This window comes from Sorex fumeus, unplaced genomic scaffold, assembly GCF_029834395.1.
Source record: "Sorex fumeus unplaced genomic scaffold, SorFum_2.1 ptg000070l, whole genome shotgun sequence".
NCBI classification, from domain to species: domain Eukaryota; kingdom Metazoa; phylum Chordata; class Mammalia; order Eulipotyphla; family Soricidae; genus Sorex; species Sorex fumeus.
Genome location: NW_026606127.1, coordinates 13,611,222 through 13,634,023, shown reverse-complemented (window position 1 = coordinate 13,634,023; position 22,802 = coordinate 13,611,222). Strand labels below are relative to the sequence as shown.

Genomic DNA, 22,802 nt, shown 5'->3' with positions numbered 1-22,802 from the left:
CTGGATAGGAACTGCGTGCCGAAAGAGGGTAAAGGAACAAACACTATGACCTGTCAGTATCTGTGTTGCAGACCATAGTGCCCAAAAGGAGAAAGAGAGAGAGAGAGAGAGGAGGAGGAGAAGGAGGAGGAGAGTGCCTGTCATAGAGTCATAGAGGCAGGCAGGCTGGGGGGTGTGGCTGGAGGGAAACTGGGGTCACTGGTGATGGGAAATGGACAATGGTGAAGGGATGGGTGTTGGCTCATTGTATGACTGAAACTGAACAACTTTGTAACTATGTATGTCACGGTGACTCAATTACCAAATACAACTTTAAAAAGCAAAAAAACCTCACTATTTGTTTTATCTAGGCCATGCTCTCTGCTCTGGGTGCAAACAACTGACAATGAGTGATACTAATGATAGAGGAATGCTTTCATATGTCATGTTAGAAAGTCAAGTAAATGTGTACGAAAGAAAGCACGCAGCAGATGGGGTAGCAGGTTACTACTTTAAATGAGGATGATCATGCAAAGTGTGAAGTCAAACATTCAAAAGGAACTTGGGCTTCTCACGGAGGCTGGTGATTGGAATTGCCTGTTAGGCGAATTCTTCGCCGCCGTAGGGAGAAAAGATTTGATGGGAACAGGAGTGGGGGCAGGGGATCTAGTCAGTATACGGGTCTAGGATAAGAGCTCTGGAGAGTGAGAAACGGCTGCGAAGCTGCAGTGTGCAGGGGTTTGGAAGGACACCGCCAGTTAAGAGGTGGGGTGGGCGACCTGCCCTGGCTATAGGGCTCCATAGATATAGTGGGGCAGGGAGGCTCATCTGTTCTCTAGCAAGTCTTAGTCGGGACTCCAGTTTTGGTCACAGCGGGAGCGGACAGAAAACGTCCAGTGTTCACCTGACAAACACAAATCCGGCCCAGAAAGGCCAGGAGGGGGCCGGCGGCTGCTGTGTCTGCGCAGGCGCAGCGCGGCCCGGCGGCCCGAGTTCTGCGCAGGCGCAGTTCTGGCACCGCCGACGGATTGCGCGCCTGCGCCGTGGCCTTTGTGACGCAGGAGCGGGCGGCGGTGGGGAGTGGCTGCCGCGGGCCTGGCTCGGCCTCTTCCGCCTAAGCCGTGGGAATGGAAACATCTACCCCACGTGCCGGAAGCCAACCCGGCCCCTCGAGCAGCAGCCGCTCGTCCTACGCCCACACGGAGCGCTCGAGGGTGTCCTCGCGAGACGAGCTCGCGGAAATGGCGGCGTCCAGTCAAGGTGAGGCGGCGGGCGCCGAGCGGACCGTGGGAACCCGGGCGCGGGAGGCAGGGCTTCCGAACGTCCCGTCGGGCGCGGGGAGTCCCGGCGGCCGCGCGGGTGTTTGTTTGTTGCTCGGCGTCCGGGCGGAACGGGGTGCGCGGCTTGCGGACTCGCGGTTTCCCCTCAGTCTCCTGTGGGATTTCTGTCTCTCCGCGCCACGGGGCAGCGTGTGGCGCTGACTGTGCGTCTCGCCACTGCTTCTAGTGTCGCACTCCGTGACTGTCATACCGTGGAACTGGGCAGCTCTAGGTCGCTTTCTCCCGGTAACTTACAGCTAAAGACCGGCAGAGGCTTCGAGTGCTCGGTGTAACTATTTTCCTTACAGCTCAGCCTCACTTCAAGTATTGCAGAGCCTGGGCCCTAGCTCCGGGGTGCACCACCCTGTACACGTGTGATGACTAACAACCGTCTAATGTGTGTGTGTGTACACTGCATACGTATAGGTTGGCCACATATTTGCACCTAGGAAATAATGAGACATTTTGATATGTATTTCGATCTTTAGGTAGGGATGCTGGAAATGCTACGGTGATGGGTTTCCTGGGTCCTTAAGTAGAGCTACTGACTTGCTTTTTTGGGGGTTTGGGGCCACACCCTGCAGTGCTCAGGGACCATGTGTGATGCCATGAACCGAACCCAGCTTTGCCACATGCAAAGCAAGCACCTTACCCACTGTACTATTGCTCTGCCCCCATGACTGGCTTTTACCGTGGTAGTCCTTAGCACTGCTTGTTCAATGACTGAATCAAGTTGGGTGAGCCTCTTTCGACTAGAGCTCTAGGGGCTTTGTACAGTATGTTTAGCCAAAACTGAAAACTCGATCTTCCCATTGTATTTACCCAACACAGCAGTGGCATGTTTTGTTAAGCTAAAAACAAATTTTTTACTTTAAGTACTTGTGATTTGCTCGAGCGGGCCCAGTAACGTCTCCATTGGAGACTTTGTTGTTACTGTGTCTGGCATATCGAATACTCTCGGTAGCTTGCCGGGCTCTCCGAGAGGGGCGGAGGAATCGAACTCGGGTCGGCCATGTTGGTCGCTTGTAAGGCGAACGCCCTACCCGCTGTGCTATCACTCCGCTGTGAGGAGCTGGAGCGATAGCACAGCGGGTAGGGCGTTCGCCTTACACACGGCCAACATGGCCGACCCGAGTTCGATTCCTCCGCCCCTCTCGGAGAGCCCGGCAAGCTACCGAGAGTATTGGATATGCCAGACACAGTAACAACAAAGTCTCCAATGGAGATGTTACTGGGCCCGCTCGAGCAAATCGACGATCAACGGGAGGGCCTTTACCTTTTACCTTTAAGTACTTGTGAAGTAGAGAGCTCAGGTTCTTGAACATCTGTAGTTTGTTTACTTACAATCTGTATTTATGATCCATCCTTAATCCTTGAGTTATATTCTGCTTGGTGTGAAGAGAGGTCTTTATATTTTTGGTTTTTGTTCTTGCTGGTATGGATACCTAGTTTTTCTAAAAGGCTTTTCTCTTTCTAGTTTGTTGAAAAGCCTTTCTCCCTTGAATTTCTTTGGTGGCATGTTATTGAAAACTGAACGACTATGTGGTGTGTCATCTAATTATAGACCCAGTGACTTCTTTCATAGATTTTTGTATCCGGGTCAGTTCTTAATTATGTTGGTTCTATTCTACACTGCATCTTGGCGTTAATAGGCCCCATCGTACTGTAGCTTTTATTTTGTTTTGGACTCCACACCTGGCTCTGCACTCAGAGATCCTCCTAGCAGAGAGTGGGGCACCATATGGAGTGCTGGGGATTGTATCCAGGTCGGCCATGTGCAAGGCAAGTACCCTGCCAATGGTGCTTTCTCTGGCCCCATGTAGCTTTACAGAATTCTTGAACTCCTTAAACATTGTTCTTTTTTCTCCCCAAACTCCTTTTGGCCACTTACGGCACATTGTATTTTCCTAGAGAGTTGCAACCACATAGCTTCTCTGTTTTTCACTCTGACTTTGATAGTCCTGTTAGAGACTTATGAGGTCTCTGTTCCTCTTCTGGAATCTGAGTGTGATTTTGTGCCTGGGACAACAGGTGTCATGGAACTCATATTGCTGAGGCTTCAGAGGCATGTCTGAAATGGGAACAGAGTTTCTGTCTTAACCTTCTACTTCCCTCACTCTCCTGGATACACATCCTGAAAGTAGCCAAAGTACCTACACAGAGAGGCAGCCAGTGTGTCTGAATGTTGTAGAGGATTCCAGCTGTCTGTGAGGCTTCCATCTGAAGTATCAGACATCATGGAAGAGATGAGCTGTAGTACTATATATAGCCTGCCTGAATTCTGATCTGAAGCATAACGATTGTTTTTCCTCCATGAAATTTTGTGCTAACTTGTAGTGCAACCAGAGCAACCGAAAGCGCAGTCTAAGGTCCTTTGCTCCACCATAGACGTTACAAAACCAGATCATCATATTGTAGATCGAGACCTGCGACCTGCTTTTTGATTGGGCTTGCATTGAATCTGCATGTTGATGTGGAAAGAATAGACATTTATTTTGTGCTTTACAGTGTAGATAGCTTAAACATTTTTCATGAAGTTTATATGAATTTTACAATTACTGATCTTGCTTTCCAGTTCTTAACTTCTAATACATAGAAATCCAGCTGATTTTTCTATTTCTCTTGTATCCTGTGATCTTGCTAATTGTTATTCTAGTCCTTTTTGTGGATTGTGTTCAGGTTTCTTGACATATTATCAGATCACCTGCTGATGTAATGGTTTATTACATCTTTTTCCAATCTACATATATTTCTTTTTCTTTTTTCCATTTTTTTCTTGGCTTTTGGGTTGCACCTAGTGGTACTCAGGGCTTACTCTTACTCCTGGCTCCCTGCTTGAGTATCATTCTTGAGGAGGTTGGGGCACCACATGGGGTAGCGCTGTGCTGTAGCACTGTCCTCCCATTGTTCATCAATTTGCTTGAGCGGGCCCAGTAACATCTCCATTGTGAGACTTGTTACTGTTTTTGGCATATTGGATATGCCACAGGGAGCTTGCCAGGGTCTGGCATGCAGGCAAGATACTCTCAGTAGCTTGCTGGGCTCTCTGAGAGGGACAGAGGAATTGAACCCAGGTTGACTGCATGCAAGGTAAATGCCCTACCCACTGTGCTACGGGTACCAGGGATCAAACCTGGATTAGCCGCATGTAAGTCAACACTAAACTCGCTGTACTATCTCTCCACACGCCCTTTTCTTTTTCTTTGTTGCACTAACTAGTCTCTCCAATGTAATGATGAATTGAAGTTCTGGGATGGACATCCTTATCTTACTTTTTATTTTAGGGGGCAACTAAGGACAGCCCCTCCTCAGGTGAATAAGTTTTCTAGTTTTCTGATTTTCCTTCTGATTTTTAACCTACAGATTACTTAGAAGTGTATTTAATTTAGAAACACGTGAAACTCCTTTCATGTATGTTTACAAGACATTGTGGTTAGTTTTTTCATACAGTAATGATTAAATTTATCTAGCTGTTAACCTTTCTACTGTCCCTTTTTGCATTCCAGACTTCCATGTCTGTCTGGTAATGCCTCTGTATTTCTTCTGTCTTATTCTCTTTATAAACTCTATCTATACCTTTTGAGAATTTCTTTAATTTTGTTATCTGCTTCCTTCAGCATCTGAGTCTTGTCTGGTTCTGCTTCCATTTTGCCATTTTTACAAAATGTATCATCAGTTTTCATCATGTGGCTTTGCCTCTTTGGTTGCATGCTCAACATTTTGTGACAAACATTCATAGACTCAAGCCAGTGGGAGTTGATTATTTTTAGAATAGACAGCCCTGGATAACAATTGCAAACATTTCTTCCCCACCCCACTTTATCTAAACAACATGGATTACAAAGTTGTTCATGATGATTTGTTACAGGCATTCAGTATTCCAGTACCAATCCCACTACCTCTGTCACCTTGCCTTCTACCACTGTCTCCATTTTCCCAACCACTCCTCAACAACTGTTAACATTTTGTGATGAAAGCAGGGCTCAGTGTAGGTAAACCCAAGGTTGTATTCCCACAGAGAAATGGAGTACTAGGCATGTTAACTCTCTTCCCTTTGGACAAATCACTTCACCTTGGAGCCTCAGTTTCCTACATATAAAATGGGGTTATAAGTACAATCTTGTTCTGTGGATTTCAAGATATACACATATATATATATGTTTATTGCTTAGTCATAATCTGGTACATAAATAACTTAATATTACCTTAGTATTTTGGGGGGATTTAGGGGTACACCTAGCAGTGCTCAGTGGCTAATCCTCACACTGCCCAGGAGTTACCCTGCCTATACTCAGGATGGTAAGCAGTGTCTGGATTAAACCAGGATCATGGCCAGAGGGGCTGTATGCTAGGCAGATGCCTTACTTCCTTTCTCCAGCCCCTGCCTCTTTATAATCACTAGAAAGCCACATATTACTGAGACCCTATGGGCTACTATATAGATTCATTTACTCTGTAAAAGGAGAGGCAACTGAACAAAACTGTTAAGCATATATTATTATGACTTATGTTTTGTCAAAACTTTGAGAGTAAAAGCTAGTTTACTTATTCTATACTTTCTACTTTTTTTGTAATTTTTATTAGTGAAGCACCAGGAGGTACAGTTGTGGACTTACAAGTTTTTGTGCTTGGGTTTCAGTTATACAATGACCTACTTTTCTTAAATTTTAGTTTGGCTTTCAAAAATTGCTAGTCAGAATTTCAGTTAATTTACTAAAGATAGAATATTATATTATTTTGAGGTGCTCAGTGTGTGTGTGTGTGTGTGTGTGTGATTTCCTCACTCTGCACTCAGGGATCATTCACTCTTGGTGGTGCCAAGGGACTATATGTGGTGCTAAGGATCAAACCCTGCTTTCTCTACTATCTCTCCAGCCTTTAAAAAATATTTGCCCTTTGAACTCTGAACTCAGAGTTTACCTTCTCAGGGAACTATATGGTGTTGGGGGTTGAGCCTGGGGCTCTGCACATAAAGCATGAGCTCCAGCCCTTTGAACCTTCTCCCTGGCCCTCACTGTCTTTATTTTTCTAGGAAATTTTGACACCTTGGATCTTGCAGAACTTGCCAAAAAGCAGCCATGGTGGCGCAAACTGTTTGGGCAGGAGACAGGGCCTTCAGCTGAAAAGTACAGCGTGGCAACCCAGCTGTTAATAGGAGGTGTCACTGGGTGGTAAGTAGTTACAGTAAATTGAATGATCCATTGTCTTATAGGTGCTACTTTTTACATTTGAAGTTCTTTATTGTATAATTGATACATAATACAAGTATACACAGTGCATATAATAAGAATGCATTTTAAAGGATTAAAAACCAACTCCCACTCCCGCTAAAGAAAATGTCACCAGCATCCAGAAACTTGAAAAGAGTATTTTCTGATTGTGATTTAATTTACATCTCCCTGTAATGATGTTGGGCATCTTTTTATGGGTTGATTTTTGGCAGTTACATAGCATGGTGAGTTGTTCGTTCAGATTGGGAAATTAGATAGATAGATAGATAGATAGATAGATAGATAGGTAGATAGACAAGTAGATAGATAGATATCTTATGTATCTTATTTAATCTTATGTTTATGTTATATCTTATATATGTTTATGTATGCATGTATGAATATGTATATTATATGTGTGTTTGTGTTAAATAATTTTAGAGGCAAAATTCATTAGTATAAAACTAAGCATTTTGTAATTCAGTGGCATTTATATTCAGTGGCATTTAGTATGTTCACAGATTAATTCAGCTGCTATTTTCTTTTAAAATTTTTTCTTATTAAATCACCGTGAGATAAGCAGTTACAAAGTTGTCCATGAATGGGTTTCTGTCATACAATATTCTAACATCTGTCCCTTCCGTCATACAATATTCTAACATCTGTCCCTTCACCAATGTACATTTCCCACCATCGGTGTCCCCAGTTTCCTTGAATCCAGCAGGGGCAGCCCAGAGCATGGGGCAGATGGAAGGAGGAAACAACTGTTTGATTGGTCAGATGCTGTTTATTCCATTCTCCCCCAAGTGCCCGCTCCAGTCTCTCTGAGCCTCCCGTCTCTCCCGCTCATCTCTCTGCGCTCCATCTTGCAGCCTGGGCTCTCTCTCCACGCGCCTGCTCCTGTGTTCTTCCACATCCTGCTCTCTGTGTCCCCCTTGCTAGTCTCTCTGCACTCTATCTTGCCGCCCTGCTCTCTCCCACTCTCTCCCAAGCTCTCTTGTCTCTCCAACTCCCCAGCACTCTGGGCACCCAGTCTGGTAGCCAAATCAACACAAGAAATCCCTTCCTGACTGCAAGGCTCAAGGGCGGAAACACCACCTGGGGTATTCCAAAGTCTTCCTCACTGCTCAAGGGCAAAATACCTCTTAAGGTGTTTTTCTCCTTTCCTCAATCCAATAACTCTAGCAACATCTTAATAGCACTGCACTGTAGCAGAACTTTCCTCCCTTCATTCTTTTTTCTCCACTCTTGATTCTTTTTTCTTCATTCAATTTTCTCGAGCACCAGTAACTTGTGAGACTTCTTGTTACTATGTTTGGCATATTCAGTACATCACAGGTAGCTTGCCAGGCTTTGCCATGCAGGCGGAATACTTCCAGTAGCTTGCCGTGCTCTCCGAGAGGGGTGGAGGACTTGAACTTAGGTCGGCCACGTGCAAAGCAAACGCCCTACCCGTTATGCTATCATAGCTCCGGCCCAAACAACATCTTAATACTAGTTATTTTTGTATGGACACAGTAAAAGATACATTGAGGCTTGTAGGGCAGTCTCCTGGGAATATCTCAGGCCAGTTTAATCTTTCCTAATCCTAGCAGGGTCCAAATCTAGTTATTACTTTTTGGATCATGACAGCGTCTGTCTGTGACCAAGCTCTTAACTTTGGCCAGGCCCATCTCGATGCCAGGGTAGCACATAGCTTACTGCTTGCCCTGGTTCCATCCAGTCCCTTGTCAGGACCCTGCTTTTGGGGGTACTAGGAGTAAGGGCAGCTGAGACTTAGCTTAAGAGAACAGATGCCCAGGAGGAAAATATCACTGAGAGTCATGTTACAAAAGCATAGCATATACTGTCTTCTTGTGCCCATACAAAAAGGACATTGCTCTGAATAAACTATGCAAAGGACTTAAGGAGAAGAGAAAAACAGTATCTAAAAGCCAACAGAGCACAAAGAAAGAAGTTACAAATAAACACAGAGAAATGGGGACACTGTGATGGGAGCAACCCAATAAACCTAAACTACTTGAGGCTGCATAGGAAGGACAAACCAGGGTAATCCTACAGCCTCCCATCTTCTTTTTCCCAAGGACTACTTTAGCTATTTATGGGGTTTTATTGTTCTATATGAATTCAGGAGTGTTTGATCTATTTCTTTGAAAAATATCATGGATATTTTTATAGGGATTGCATTGAATCTGTATCGTGCTTTGGGAGTATTGCCCTTTTGATGGTTAGTCCTCTCAATCCTTGACAGGAGGATGTGTGTCCATTTCCTGTGTCCTCTTTCATCTCTTGAAGTAGTGTTTTGTATTTTTCTTTGTATAGATCCTTTACCTCTTTAGTCAGGCTGATTTCAAGGTACTTGATTTTCTGAGGCACAATTGTGAACAGAATTTTTTAATATCTCTTCTCTTTCATTATTTGTATATAGGAAAACCACGGATTTGGGGGTATTGGTTTTGTATCCGGCTACTTTGCTATACAAATCTATTATTTCTAGGTTCTTTTTTATAGATCCTTTAGGATTTTCTAAGTATAGTATCATGTCAGCTGCAAATAGTGGATGCTTGATTTCTTCCTTTCCTGTCCTGAATGCCCTTGATATCTTTTTCTTGCCTGACTGCTATAGTGAGTACTTCCAGTACTAAATTTAAAAGGAGTGGCAAGAATGGGGTCTTTTGCCTTGTGCCTGATTTTAGAGCGAAGGATTTTAGTTTTTCCCATTAAGTATAATGTTTGTTGTCGACTTTGACTCTATTGTGTTAAGTTCCTTCAACTCCCATTTTGTTGAGAGTTTTTATCATGAAGGGGTGCTGAATTTTGTCAAATGCTTTCTCTGCATCTTTTATATGATCATATAGTTTTTATCTCATTGATATAGTGTGTTATATTGATTGACTTGCAAGTGGTAAATCATCCTTGCATCCCCAGAATAAATCCTACTTGGTCGTGGTGTATGATTTTTTATGAGTTATTGCATTCTATTTGTTAGTACTTTGTTGAGGATCTTTGCATCTGTGTTCATTGGGGATACTCAGCATGAAATTTTCTTCTATTGTGGTGTCTGCTTTTCATATCAGGATGATGTTTGCCTCATAGAAACTGTTTGGGAGTGTTTCTGTTTCTTCAGTTACATGGAAAAGCTTGACAAGGACTTGGCAGTAAGTCCTCTTTAAAGATTTGAAAGAATTCACTAGTGAATCCATCGGTGCCAGGGCTATTGTTTTGGGGGAGACTTTTGATTACTGTTTCAATTTCCTCACTAGTGATAGGTCTGTTCAGTTATTCCAGATCTTCTTGGTTGTGCCTTGGTAGGTTATAGGAACCCAGGAATTTATCCAGTTTTTAAAGGTTCTCTTGTTTTGTGCCATACAGATTCTCAAAGTAATCTCTGATGATCCTTTGAATTTGTTGTTTCTGTTGTGATATCCCCCCTCCCCTTTTATTTCTGACTTGGTGTATTAGGATTCTCTCTCTCCTCCCTCTCTCCTCTTCTCTCTTTCATGGTAAATTGATCTTGTTTATTTTTTCAAAGAAACGGCTCTTGGTTTCATTGATCTTTTGGATTATTTTTGGGGATTCCAGCTCATCAGTTTTTGCTCTGAGTTTTATTATTTCTTTGCTGCTGCCTGGTTTGGGTTCTTTTGTTAGTCATTTTCTAAGATCTTATACTGTGAATTCAGATTACTTATATGGACCCTTTCCTTCTGATGAATACTTGTAGAGCTATAAACTCTGCTCTTCACACAAAGTTTTTGCTGTATCCCACAAGTTCTGTTAGCTCTTTCTCATTTCTTTCCAGGTCATTTGATTTCCTCTCTAACCCACTGGTTGTTCAGTAGTGAGCTGTTTACTTTCTACGTGTTTGATATCTTATACTCCAGTTCTGTGTGTGATTAACATCTATTTTAAGTGCATCACGGTCTGAATATATAGTTGGTGTAATTTCTTTATTTATTTTATGAGGGCTGGAGCAATAGCACTGCGGTAGGGCATTTGCCTTGCATGCAGCCAACATGGCCGACCCAGGTTCGATTCCTCTGCCCCTCTCTGAGAGCCCGGCAAGCTGCCGAGAGTATCTCACCCCACGGCAAAGCCTGGCAAGCTCCCCGTGGCGTATTCAATATGCCAAACACAGTAACAACAAAGTCTCACAATGGAGATGTTACTGGGCCGGCTCGAGCAAATTGATGAACAACAGGAGGACAGTGACAGTGACAGTTACTTTATGAAGGTTTTTTTTGTGGCTCAGGATGTGCTCTATCTTGGAGAATGTCCCACATGCACTGGAGAAGACTCTGTATGTGGCATTTTGTGGGGATAAAATGTCCTACATATGTCTGCTAGCTCCTTCTCTTTGATTTCTTCCTTCAAAGACAGTATTTTCTTGCTGAGTTTTAGTTCTATTCATCTAAGGTGACAAAGCTGTGTTGAAGTCTCCAGCTACTATTGTGTTGCTGCCAATGTCTTCCTGAAGTCTGTTAGCAGTTCATTGAAGTATTTTGGTGGCCCCTTGTTGGGTGCATAAATGTTTAGAAGTGTAATTTCTTCCTGATGTACATATTCCTTGATTATTAGGAAAGGGCCTTCACTCTTCTAACCTTTTTCAGCCTGAAATCTATGTTGTCAGATACTAGTACAACCACCTCTAGCATTTTTGAAGGAGTTGTTTGCTTGAAGAATTGTTTTCCAGCCTTTGACTTTGAGTCTGTGTTTATTCTGACTGTTCAAGTGTGTTTCTTGTAGGCAGTAGAATGCCAGATTGTTTTTCAATCCATTTTCCCACTCTCTGTCTCTTTTTTTCTTTTTGGTCATACCTGGCGATGCACAGGGGTTTCTCCTGGCTCTGCACTCAGGAATTACTCCTGGCAGTGCTCAGGGGACCATATGGGATGCTGGGAATTGAACCCGTACTAGCCATGTGCAAGGCAAATGCCCTACCCTCTGTGCTATCACTAGCCCATACTCAATGTCTCTTAATTGCTGCATTTAGTCCATTCCATTGAGAGAGAAGATTGTCATGGGTTTTTGTCATCTTTCTATAGAAGTTTGTTGAGTTTGTGTTGTTTGCTTTGCCTTTCAATAACCTCTTCAGTCCTTCTTTTAAAGTTGGTTTTGAGTCAGTGAAGTTCCTGAGTTGTTGTTTATCCACGAAGTTTTGTATCATTCCTCATATCTGAATGGGAGTCTAGCCAGATAAAGTATTCTTGGTGAGGCATTCATTTCATTCCGTTTTCTCACTATATCACACCACTGTTTTGGGATGCAGAGGCTTTCATCTGATAAGTCTGCTGTAAATCTAATAGCTGCTACTTTCAATATCAGAACATTTCCATTACACCAAAATAAAACCCTGTACCCACTGGGCAGTGACTTAAGTTCCCCCTACCCACTGGCAATCATCAATCTGATCTCTGTCTCTCTGAATCTACTTTTACTAGTATTTAAGAAAAATAAAACCAGAAATTATGGGACCTTGTGTGCCTGACTTCTTTTTTAAAAAAAGTTTTTAATCACCATGAGATACCATTACAAAGCTTTCAAGTTTGAGTTTCAGTCATACAATGATCGGACACCCTTTCTTCCACCAGTGGACATTTTCCACCCACAGTGTCCCCAGTATCCCTACCCCCCATCTGATCCATCCCCCTGCCTCTATGGCAGAGTTTCCCTCTTACTGTCTCTCTACTTTTGGGCATTATGGTTTACAATAAGATACTGAGAGACCATCATGTTTGGTCCTTAGTCTACTTTCAGCACACGTCTCCCATCCCGAGCGATCCCTCCAACCATCATTGACTTAGTGATCCCTTCTGTATCCCAGCTGTCTTCTCCCCAAGCTCATGTAGTATGTGTGTCTTACTTCTTTCCTTTAGCTTAATGTTTTTGAGGGTCATCCATGTATATATAAATATATATTTTGAGAGGACGACACTAGGTTTTGATCAGGGCTTACCCCTGGCTCTGTGATTAGGGATCACATCTGATTGGCTTGGGGGACCATAGAGGGTTCTGGAGATTGAACCTGGGTCAGCCACATGCAAGGCAAACACCCTACATAAAGTACTATCTTTCTGGCTCGTCATATGTGTATTTTCTGTTAATATCTTTTGTCAGATTATTATTAGCAATATCTCCTTTATTGTGCAGTTTTAGTGGTTGCTTTGGAGTTTATAAGATGCAGCTATTACTCATCACAATGTACCTTCAAAACTTGCTCTACCACTTCGTATGTAGTATTAAGTCCTTGGAACAGACTATAATATGTTGTTTATGAATCATCATTTGTACCATTTATAAATTGCTTTCAGTTGGTTTAGTTTTCATCTCATCTCATCATCCTGTTAATCGTCGATTGCCTCGAGCAGGCCCCAGTAACGTCTCTTTCATCCTAGCCCTGAGATTATATTCACGGCTCTTTAGGAGAATGAGACCCATCATTGTTACTGGTATTTGGCATATTTGGTAGGCCACGGGGAGTTTGCCAGACTCTGCCCTGTGGGCAGGCTACATTCGATAGCCTGCAAGTTTGTCCAAAGTAGGAATGAAATAATAAGATGTCCGGGATCTGGATTTTATAGTCTCTGAGTCTTGGCCGCTGATGGGATTACACGGCGCCAGGGGGCCAGGTGGTGGGTGTGACCCCCGCCTACTGGAATTTGGAGGATCTGGGTGGAAGATGCTCGACTCCAAATCGAGTAGGCTTGGAGGTCTCGGCCCCGGAACCCGCGTGGCTTTGTCCCTCTGCCAGTACCTTCAGGTGTGCGGAGAGTGGTCTCAGCATGGTGGTGGCTGGTCCTGGAGGTCTTCGGCTGCCGTAGCCCTGGTCGGGGCGGGGAGGAAAGCTCAACCCGCTCCCCTCCAAGGGACTCCGGGAAGGAACACCCAGGCGCGGGGGCAGAGACTGCACTTTTCTCGTCCGGGATCTGGATTTTATAGTCTCTGAGTCTTGGCCGCTGATGGGATTAGTTTTCATCAAGGGTCTTTTCCTACTTTACATGCCGGTTGTCTTTTTTTTTAAGTTTGAAGTTTATTTTTGTTAGTTTTGTTTTTAATTGACTTACTGATTTACAATATTTATGGAATTTCATCCGGATCATTTGTAATTGGATAGTAAGTACTTTAAATTTTTCATTTTTGGGTACCAGATGTCTCCTTTATTTTTTTTTAATTGAATCACTGTGAGTGGTCTCAGCATGGTGGTGGCTGGTCCTACTTTGGACAAACTGGCAGGCTACCGAATGTAGCCTGCCCACACGGCAGAGTCTGGCAAACTCCCTGTGGCGTACCCAATATGCTAATTACCAGTAACAATGATGGGTCTCATTCTCCTAAAGAGCCTTGAATATAATCTCAGGGCTAGGATGAAGGAGACGTTACTGGGGCCTGCTCGAGGCAATCGACGATTAACAGGATGATTTGTTTGTGATTTGTGAATCACTGTGAGATAGACCCTGACAAAGCTATTCATGATTAGGTTTCAGTCATACAATGTTCCAGAACCCATCCCTCCACCAGTGTACATCAGATATCTTTTTTGTTGTTACAGCTGTCCTTGATTCTTATGATGGGCATATTTATACAAGGCTTAAACAATTCAAATGACCCTCATGCACTGCTGGGATGGCCTTTTTTGTTTTGGGGACACACTCAGCAGTGCTCAGAGGTTACTCCTGGCTTTGCACTCAGGAATGACTCTTGGCTGTGCTCCACAGGCCATGTGGGATGCCTGGAAGTGAACCTAGGTCAGCCACATGCAAGGCAAGTGCCTTCGTACTATATCGCTCCAGCACCATACTGGAGTGGCATGGGGTCATGATGATTCTCTGTGCAAGGCCTGAACAAAAATGCTAATGTGATATTTTATTTTCACTTCAAACATGTCTTTTTTTTCTTTTTTTGTTTTTTGGGCCACACCCAGTGGTGCTCAGGGTTTACTCCTGGCTCTACTCAGGGATCACTCCTGGCCGGCTCAGGGGACTGCATGTACTGGGGGTTCAACCAGGTTGGCTTCATGCCAGGCAAGTGCCCCACCTGCTCTGGCCTATTAGACGTGAATTTTTTAATGGGAGGAATAAAGGTTAATTAATTATTCAGTTGTTTTTTATGTGCCACTAAATGTAAAGGCTTGGTTGCAAATGTCGGGGAATGTACTTCAGCTTATAATTGGAGAACTATGATGAGGCCTTCCATTTACTAGTTCTAGCACCCTTCCAGTGTAGGAGTCTCTTCTATACTAATGCTTCACTTTTGCTTAAAACCTTCAAAAACCTTGTAAGGCCCTCCCTGCCTTGTTCCAGGTGCAGTTTCCTCCTACTAAGAAAAGTGTGCAGAGGGGAGTGGAGTAGAAAGGGGGGGTCGAAATAGAAATATATGGGGCTTATGGTGTGTTGTCAGGTCTTCAGCTATCTCCTGGAGTAGGATGGAGAGCTGCTGGAAGATGAGGAGCAGGAGCTTGACTTAATTTAGTGTAGGGATTGACACCAAGTTTTCTATAAAGAGCCTGCTAGTAACTCTTCTAGACTTTGTACAGTCTGTGTTGCAGCTATAATGAAATGGGGTAGAGGTCATGGCCTAGACCAGAGCAGAGGCTATTTAGAGACATAAACTAGATGAGAATATCCCCAAATTGGGTACATAGAAAAGAGATCCTAGGACTGTGCTGAGGAGCCCGGCTTTTAGCAGTCAGAAAAATGAGTAAGCAGAAGAGTTGAAGAAGGAAGGACAGTGAGGTGGCAAGGAAACCAGTAGAGAGTGGCACTCCGAAGCAAACAATGCCTCAAGGTGAATGATGGATGGTGCTGCGGTTGCTGATGGGCAGGTTGGATAAAGGCTCAGCAGTGAATGTCAGCTGTAGTAAGGTCAGGGTCATTGGTAATATCCATAGGGATGATTTTTTTGAAGCCATGGTGCCGGCCTGCTGGGGGTGGGTTTGAGAGGCTGGGCGGGGTGTAGACAGAGAAAAGACAGCTGGTATGGTGAGCCTGTAGGTAGCTTTGCTGTAGAGGGAGCAGAGGAAGGAAAGGTGGTTGGACATGAGTTAAGGGCTAGGGAGGCTGTCTTCTCTGGGAGGAATAATTGCAGTACATTGTGTCCAGCCATGGCAAACATTCTAAGGGAGAGAAACAGTAATCATCAATTGGAGGTTTCCAACGAGCCCCTGTGCACAGCCAGCCACATCTCATGTACGTCTCACATCTTCATAGTGGTCTTGTGTTCCCTCCCTGCCTTTGCATCTGCTCCTCTTTGTTTTTCTATTGTAAAACATACAACCAGGGAGTTTTATGGCACTATTTTTTAAAGCACAGAGTTAGTATAAGGGGTAGTGTCAAAGGTTCTGAATTTGGGTTATGGAGATTTGGCAATCTCCTTGTGCCAGGATCCACTTTGGACTGGCTCAGTGCATGGAGCAGTAGGAACTGGATCACCCCAAGAGAGGTAGGTTGTGACATTGTTAGAAGCACATTTGTGCGTGTCTCTGGTAGCCTGCCGACTTGTCTGATGTTAGTTATTATTTTGTAGGTGCACAGGTTTCATATTTCAGAAGGTTGGAAAGTTGGCTGCAACAGCTGTGGGAGGTGGATTCTTTCTCCTTCAGGTAAGTATATGAAATGTTCCTAAATGCATGGCCATTCCAGTTACCCTTTGAGGAATGGCCTCCAAGAAGGTGCAGTATAGTCCTGACTCTGTTTCCCAAGTCCTGTTTTAGTTTGTGACTGTGGGAGTCCAACCTTATTAATGACTAGTCATTTTATTTGCCGTCACGGGGGGATATAAGGACCTATTTCTTATCCTGACTTCTTTCAGGGTTTTTAAGACTAGTTGAAATGTTAAGCAAATGTGGTTTTAAAAATACAAGGTGTACTCCTGGGAATATATCCCAGAGAGGCAAAAAATATAGTCGAAGTGGCATCTGCAATTGTTTGTTCATTGCAGCACTCTTTACAATAGCCAGAATCTGGAAAAAACCTGAGTGCCCGAGAACAGATGACTGGTTAAAGAAGCTTTGGTACCTTTACACAATGGAGTACTATGTAGCTGTTAGAAAAGATGAAGTCATGAAATTTACATACAAGTGGTACTACATGGAAAGTATCATGTTAAGTGAAATGAGTCAGAAAGAGCAGGATAGACACAGAAAGATTGCATTCATCTGGGGAACATAAAGCAACAAAATGGGAGAGTAACACCCAGGAGTGGCTAAGATTAGTACCAGGAATTTTGCTCCATGAATGGAAGGCCAGCCACACGTTCTAGGTGAAAAGGAAGCTCAGATAGAGAAGAGAGCACCAAATAAAGGGTAGAGTAGGAGGTGGGGTTTGTTGAATTCAGTCAGAGTCTCTGAATTCATAGCCCTTTGTCTTCCCCTACTCCCTGCTCCCCACACAGTTAGAATCCCTCATTTTGGCAAGGTAAGTTCGAGTTTAATATTTGAACCACTGTTGGAGGAGCCAGAAGGATAGTTCATGTGCTTAAGTACTTGCCTCTCCCCCAATAATCCAAGAGTGCCATCTCAGATGGGTGTGGTAAAGATGAAATGTATGAAAGGAGGAAGTTGGTGACAGGCTGGGGCTGGACCAGTGTACTCAGTGGTAAAGTATGATGTGTTATGTTCCCTGAATATGGGATATACTAGAGTATGAGAGAAGATGTACTCGAGTATGGGATGGTATATCTGGATTGGGAATAGTATAGCACAAGTTTCTGATAACCTAAGGCTTCAAGTAACCATGACTTCACTCTCTGCCCCTTTCTCTGGGGTAGGCCTTTTGGAAGGATTCCAGTGGTCCCGGTAGCTGGGGTGTCTCTTGGTTCCAGGAAGAAGGTGAATGGGCAGAGGTCTGGAGCTGGTCTGGGACCCTGGGCCTCCTGTTCTCACCTTCCCCTGCTCTCCCTACTGGGCCATTGGCCTCAGGACTCTGACCAGAAAAACCTGGTGGATCTAGGTGAGACTTATTCCTCTCCTTTCTGCAACTCCTGAAGCATTGCTGGTTCTGTAGCACTCTGATGCTTACTAGCAAGTTCCTCAGTTCATTAGTTCCTGGAGGAGGGGGCCCTTGTGCCTTTCTCTCCCATTCTCTTCCTGCTTTGTAGAGCCCCAGATTCCTTATTCTCACAGTGCTTTGAGTGGACGCTCTCCTTGGGGAGTCTTCGCTGACAACAGTGGTTAGTTTGGGATGTGTTTCCAGGAAAGACTCACATTATCTGGCATCGGGGGAATGCGGGTAGGAGGTAAGAGGAGCTCCACTTAGTGATCCAGTCTGCCCATTCACACTGGCAGTTGGCCTATGAGCATTCAGTGAGTAAGTACCTTTTTCTGGTATTTGCACTGTGGCCTCTATCCTATATAAAATCAAGAATATGTGTGAATCTGACTCCGGTTTCCCTAATGTTGTCCACTGGTTGAATTTTTCCTCTTTGAGGAGATGTGAGGCGTTTGGACCAACCACATACAGTATTGCTCAGGGGCTACTCCTGGTTCTGTGCCCAGAAGTGACCCCTGGTGGTGCTGGGGGACCTATGTAGGACCTAGAATCAAATGGGTTGGCTGCATGCATGACAAGTAGCCTACCTCCTGTCCTCTCTTTCCAGCTCTGAAGTTCTATGTCTATTTTTAAATCAAACTTCTTATCATGAGTGTGTTGAATATTGGCAAGTGTTTTTGACTCCTCCCTTGAGTCTAGACCATACCACGTGATGATGGAGGGAAAATGAAAAATGCAAATTCTAGGCTTGTCAGTCAGTTGTTCTTTCCTTATTAGCCCTCAAGAAATTGCTCCAGGTTTTCTGACCTGTGGGACATGAAGGTAGTGGAAAGGAATTGGAATCTCATCTTCGTGCGGTTTTTGGAATTCAGCTGTGTTTCGGCTGTAAACCAATCGTTCTTTCTTAGTCGTAGTATCCTGTTGTATAGAAACATGATGCTTAAAATAGCCAGTAACTAGAAGAAGTAACCCAACTATACACCCACAGGTGTGAATGGATTAACAAGCTGGTTTTCTTTTTTCTTCTTTCATTTTTTATTTTTAAGATTTTTTAAATTAAATCACTGTGATTTAATTAATAGACCCTTACACAGATGATTAGGTTTCAGTCATTGGTACACAAAGAACTGGGGAGTTGAACTCTCCAAAAATGGAAGGGCTCAAGAGTTTTTGATCATGTACTTGAATGATTTATCCTGACCAAACAAATAGCAAGCCCGTGTCTCCAATTTCTTGCTGTTTGTTCTTGTGGAAACTACAGCTTGCAAATCATACTGGATACATCAAGGTTGACTGGCAGCGAGTAGAGAAGGACATGAAGAAAGCCAAGGAACAGCTGAAGATACGCAAGAGCAATCAGATACCCACGGAGGTAAAGAGTAAAGCAGAGGAGGTGAGACTTGTTGGTGTGGACAATGTGGTATGTGCTACAGTGAGTTGGACACACAAGCCTGTCAGCCTTGAATGAGATGGCTTTGCTTCAGAGGCCTTTTTTCATGCTAGATAATAGAAGTGCTTGGTGACCTTGGTGTTTGTGAGTGGTGGGTGAAACAGGTACTCATGGGATGGGTCATCCCTGAACTAGTTTCTGGGAGTGTGGGAGTATGCAAGCAGCATGGTGATGGGGAGGATGCTAAAGCTATTGGTTTTCTGAAGACGTTTATCCCGGGGCTGGAGCAATAGCACAGTAGGTAGGGCGTTTGCCTTGCATGAGGCCAACCTGGGTTCAATTCCCAGCATCCCATATGGTCCCCCGAGCACCGCCAGGAGTCATTCCTGAGTGCATGAGCCAGGAGTAACCCCTGTGCAATGCCGGGTGTGACCCAAAAAGCAAAATAAAAAAAAAAGATGTTATCCCGTTCTGTTTTAGCTCAGGGTATACACATATCTAAAATATCTGCACATAACTAGAGGTGCTATGCCTAGCTCAGGGACTAGCAGACCTTTTTTTGTGGGGAACACACCAGCAATGCTCAGGGGTTACTCCTGGCTCTGCACTCAGGAATTACTCCTGGCGGTTCTCAAGGGACTATATGGGGTGCTGGAGATTGAACCCAGGTCAGCCGTGTGCAAGGCAAGTGCCCTTCCCACTGTAGTATCGCTCCTACCTGGCAGCCGGGCATCTTAAGGGACAGGTAGGATGTGTTTTAAGCTCGGCGGTTTCTGTGCTGTCTTTGCAAATATTCAGCCCCACAAGTAGTTGGAGTAGACAAGTGGCGGTGCTGTGGTGGTGATATGAAAATTGGTGGCTTGCTGAGGCTGGTGTACTGCATAAAACCAGGTTCAGTTCTACTGGAGGGACAGGAGAGTAATGAATCTTAGGAGAAGACAACATGTGTTTAGATCTTTGCAAGGTGGAGAGAAGTGATGAGTGGGTAGTGACCTTGCAAGCTAGAATATTAGTGAAGAAAAAGTGACTCACTGGTACATGGTTCCAGGCTGCTTTGGTGGCCAGTGGTTGACAAAGCTTGTCCTTTATCCAGAGGGGAAACTAGCCTCTATTTGGGCATAGAGAGTCTTACCCACTTTATTCCTCGGCTTCCAGTACAAGATCTTGAAAGTAGCCTCATAGGGGCCTTTGGCTGGAGTTTGGAAGTCTGGGATCTCACCTGTAATCATCTCTGGGGTGGGGAAGTGTAAGTGGGGATGCATATATCCACCTGAGAGGAGCTATCTGCGGGAGAGGGGGGAGATTAGGAGGGGGGACTTGAGAGAATCAGTGGTGAGGTGGGAAACAGGAAACCAGGATGACTGTGTTGACCACTTGACCCTGTCCCCAGGAACCCTGGCCTTCTCCGAACAAGTACTTCACTGCCCTTCTGCACCTGCAGCCCGGCATCAGGCCCTATGCTAGTTTGCGGACCACAGCTGGATACCGCTGCCCTAACACAGTGCTTGACGGCCCCATGCTTGTCTGTCACAGAGCTCATGAATTTCATCACTGTGCACTAACACCCCTTAACTGCATGGGCTCAAATTATGTGGGATCACATCTGGATCCCTCCTGGTGGAAAGTCCAGATCTCGCTGTGCATGCATACTCAGGTAGATTAGGCAGTCCACGGTAACTTAAGCAGACAGTGAGTTGACATTAAAATTGGTGGCAGCCAGGGTGGAATGGGGGGAGAGGGGGAGGGATACTGGAATCCATGGTGGTGTGAAATGAGCACCGGTGGAGGGATGGGTATTTGATCATTGTATAATTGAAACCCGAGCACAAAAATTTGTAAGTCTACAATTGTACCTCATGATCTCTCGCTAATAAAAATTTTTTAAAAAATTGGTGGCAGCATAGTCTGAATGGCCTTAGTGAAATAACCTGCTGTACTCTCATCCGTTCGTAGGTGGTGTCATTCGTGAAGAAGAATGTTCTTGTAACCGGCGGATTTTTTGGAGGCTTTCTGCTTGGCATGGCATCTTAAGGAGGATGATTTAGCTTCACCTATTGCTGCATTTATCCAACCAGCAACATCTTCACTCCATCCTAGGACATTGTGTTCTCCTCCTCCTTTTTTCCTGTGCCTTCCTCCCTCCTGGGCATATCTCAATGGCTTCTGCGGGCAGCCAGGCAGCTGCTGGAACAAGCTCACAGGCCCCTGCTGTAGCTTGGTGGCGATGGAAGAGACTTTAGATAGACTAGATAGCTTCCTTTCCCAACACACTCCCCACTTAAATGACCTGTGGGTCAGCAGGAAGGTTCCTCTCTTCACTGTCAGGTACTCACCAGGACATGTGATAGGATGGCGACTATGGATGATGATGAGTGGATCTTTGAAGGTGTCAAACTTGGTTTGGGAAGAACTAACGCACATAGATAGATACCTTATGTGCAACATGGAAAGGAACTGAATACATTTGCCTTTGAAGATATTGGTATCTTGGTGTCTGCTTTCTTTCACATAACAGGGATTTTTTTAGCTGCTCTGATGATCCTGACAAAAATGGTGCCGTAAGCACTGTACTGGGGAAGAGTAACTCTGATAGGAACGTGTACTCAAAAAATATATGCCGAGTTTGAGGATTATACTTAGTAGAGGCGGTCTTCAGGGGAACTCACCTATACACACCATGGGATGGTCAGACTCAGAAAATCATTCATAGACATGAAGATACTTTACAGGCTGTTTCCTACCATGCAGAATAAAACATGTCATGGCTATTTCCAAAGTATTTATTTGGAAACGAAAGATTTATTTTGATGATGAAATAAGTGACTAGGTGAGAATGAGAAGAAGCTCTTGTATTTCTTTTTCATCAAAAATGTTAGGCAACTTTATCTCTGTGCTAATTCTAGTTATCCTGTTAGTATGAAATGTCACCATTTGAGTGAGAGTTTTTAAGTCATGGTATTCCAGGCATGCAGAACTGAGTACGGTAGGACTAACACATGTGAAAAAAAATCATTTACCTTGTAAAATGCAATCTACTATCTCATGATGACCCCAGCTCTTGACATTTTTCTTTAAAACATTAGGGACATAGGGATGAGAGTTAATGCAGAGGTTAAAGTGCTTGCATTGCATAGGTCTGACCCTGGTTTGGTCTTTGGCACTGTTTTCTTCCCTGCACACTTAATAGGTGTGACTCTTGGGTAGGTATAGTCCAGTCCCCCCCAACGTTTATTGACACACACTTAGAATCATGCACAAACTGCTAGCATGGTCTGTTCCTATCTGTTGATACTAAATGTTGAGCAGTATTGAACATCTTTTCTCTGCACAATGGTGGCTAAAGACCACTGTTTTAGAATAACTGTGTGCAGAGGGTACAGCTTGTGTCCTCATTGGGCCCATGAAGCTCAGCTCTGTCAGAGGGACTGAGGGCCTTCTTGGCTAGATAAAAAACAATCATCTAGAAAGGGGCTGGGGAAAGGAGCTTTCTGAGTCTCTGATTCCTGAAAATGTAAAAGCTTTCAAATTCTTAAACTTGTAAATGATTCTTGCAAATGGTGAAGATTTTCTTTTCTGGTTTTCTCTTTGGGGGCTATACCTGGTGGTGCTCTGGAGTTGCTCCTTGTGGTACTCAGGCGACCATATGGGGTGCTGGGAACAGAATCAAGGGCAATCACATGCAAAAGGTATGGTCTTAAGGCCTCCATTGAAAATGTACGTCTTTGCTTGTATTGGGTTTGGAACAAGTAACTACCAGTGAATGTGTAGGACTTTCTTTTGGTCCATTCACATTTTTCCTCATTATATTACTATTTTAAAGGCAGTGTAAGTTATTTTACGTGCAATTTTTGTGAATCCTCCAGTTAACAATGACAGAAGTGATTTTGCTGTGAGGACTTTTATTCTTTCATTTTTTAATCAG

The 22,802-nt window shown here is 44.1% G+C and overlaps 1 protein-coding gene across 2 annotated transcripts; it reads left to right on the top strand.

The window, feature by feature from the left end:
* The first annotated feature begins 1,052 nt into the window (after positions 1-1,052).
* On the top strand, positions 1,053-21,357 carry FUNDC2 (FUN14 domain containing 2). Of its 2 annotated transcripts, none has more exons than XM_056128861.1 (5): positions 1,053-1,239; positions 6,331-6,469; positions 16,028-16,103; positions 18,752-18,862; positions 20,834-21,357. In XM_056128861.1, exons 1-5 carry the CDS (start codon positions 1,107-1,109, stop codon positions 20,909-20,911), a joined length of 537 nt encoding a protein of 178 aa, XP_055984836.1. In that variant the 5' UTR covers positions 1,053-1,106; the 3' UTR covers positions 20,912-21,357. The 2 variants fall into 2 exon arrangements, with proteins under 2 accessions (XP_055984836.1, XP_055984835.1); XM_056128860.1 differs by having other exon boundaries at positions 1,060-1,239; positions 18,752-18,883.
* Positions 21,358-22,802: the final 1,445 nt, after the last annotated feature.

Coding starts and splice junctions, on each gene's coding strand:
- FUNDC2 (XM_056128860.1), top strand. CDS start 1,107: ATGGAAACATCTACCCCACGTGCCGGAAGCCAACCCGGCCCCTCGAGC. Junction 6,470..16,027: donor ATAGGAGGTGTCACTGGGTG/GTAAGTAGTTAC, acceptor ATTATTTTGTAG/GTGCACAGGTTTCATATTTC. Junction 16,104..18,751: donor GTGGATTCTTTCTCCTTCAG/GTAAGTATATGA, acceptor TGGAAACTACAG/CTTGCAAATCATACTGGATA.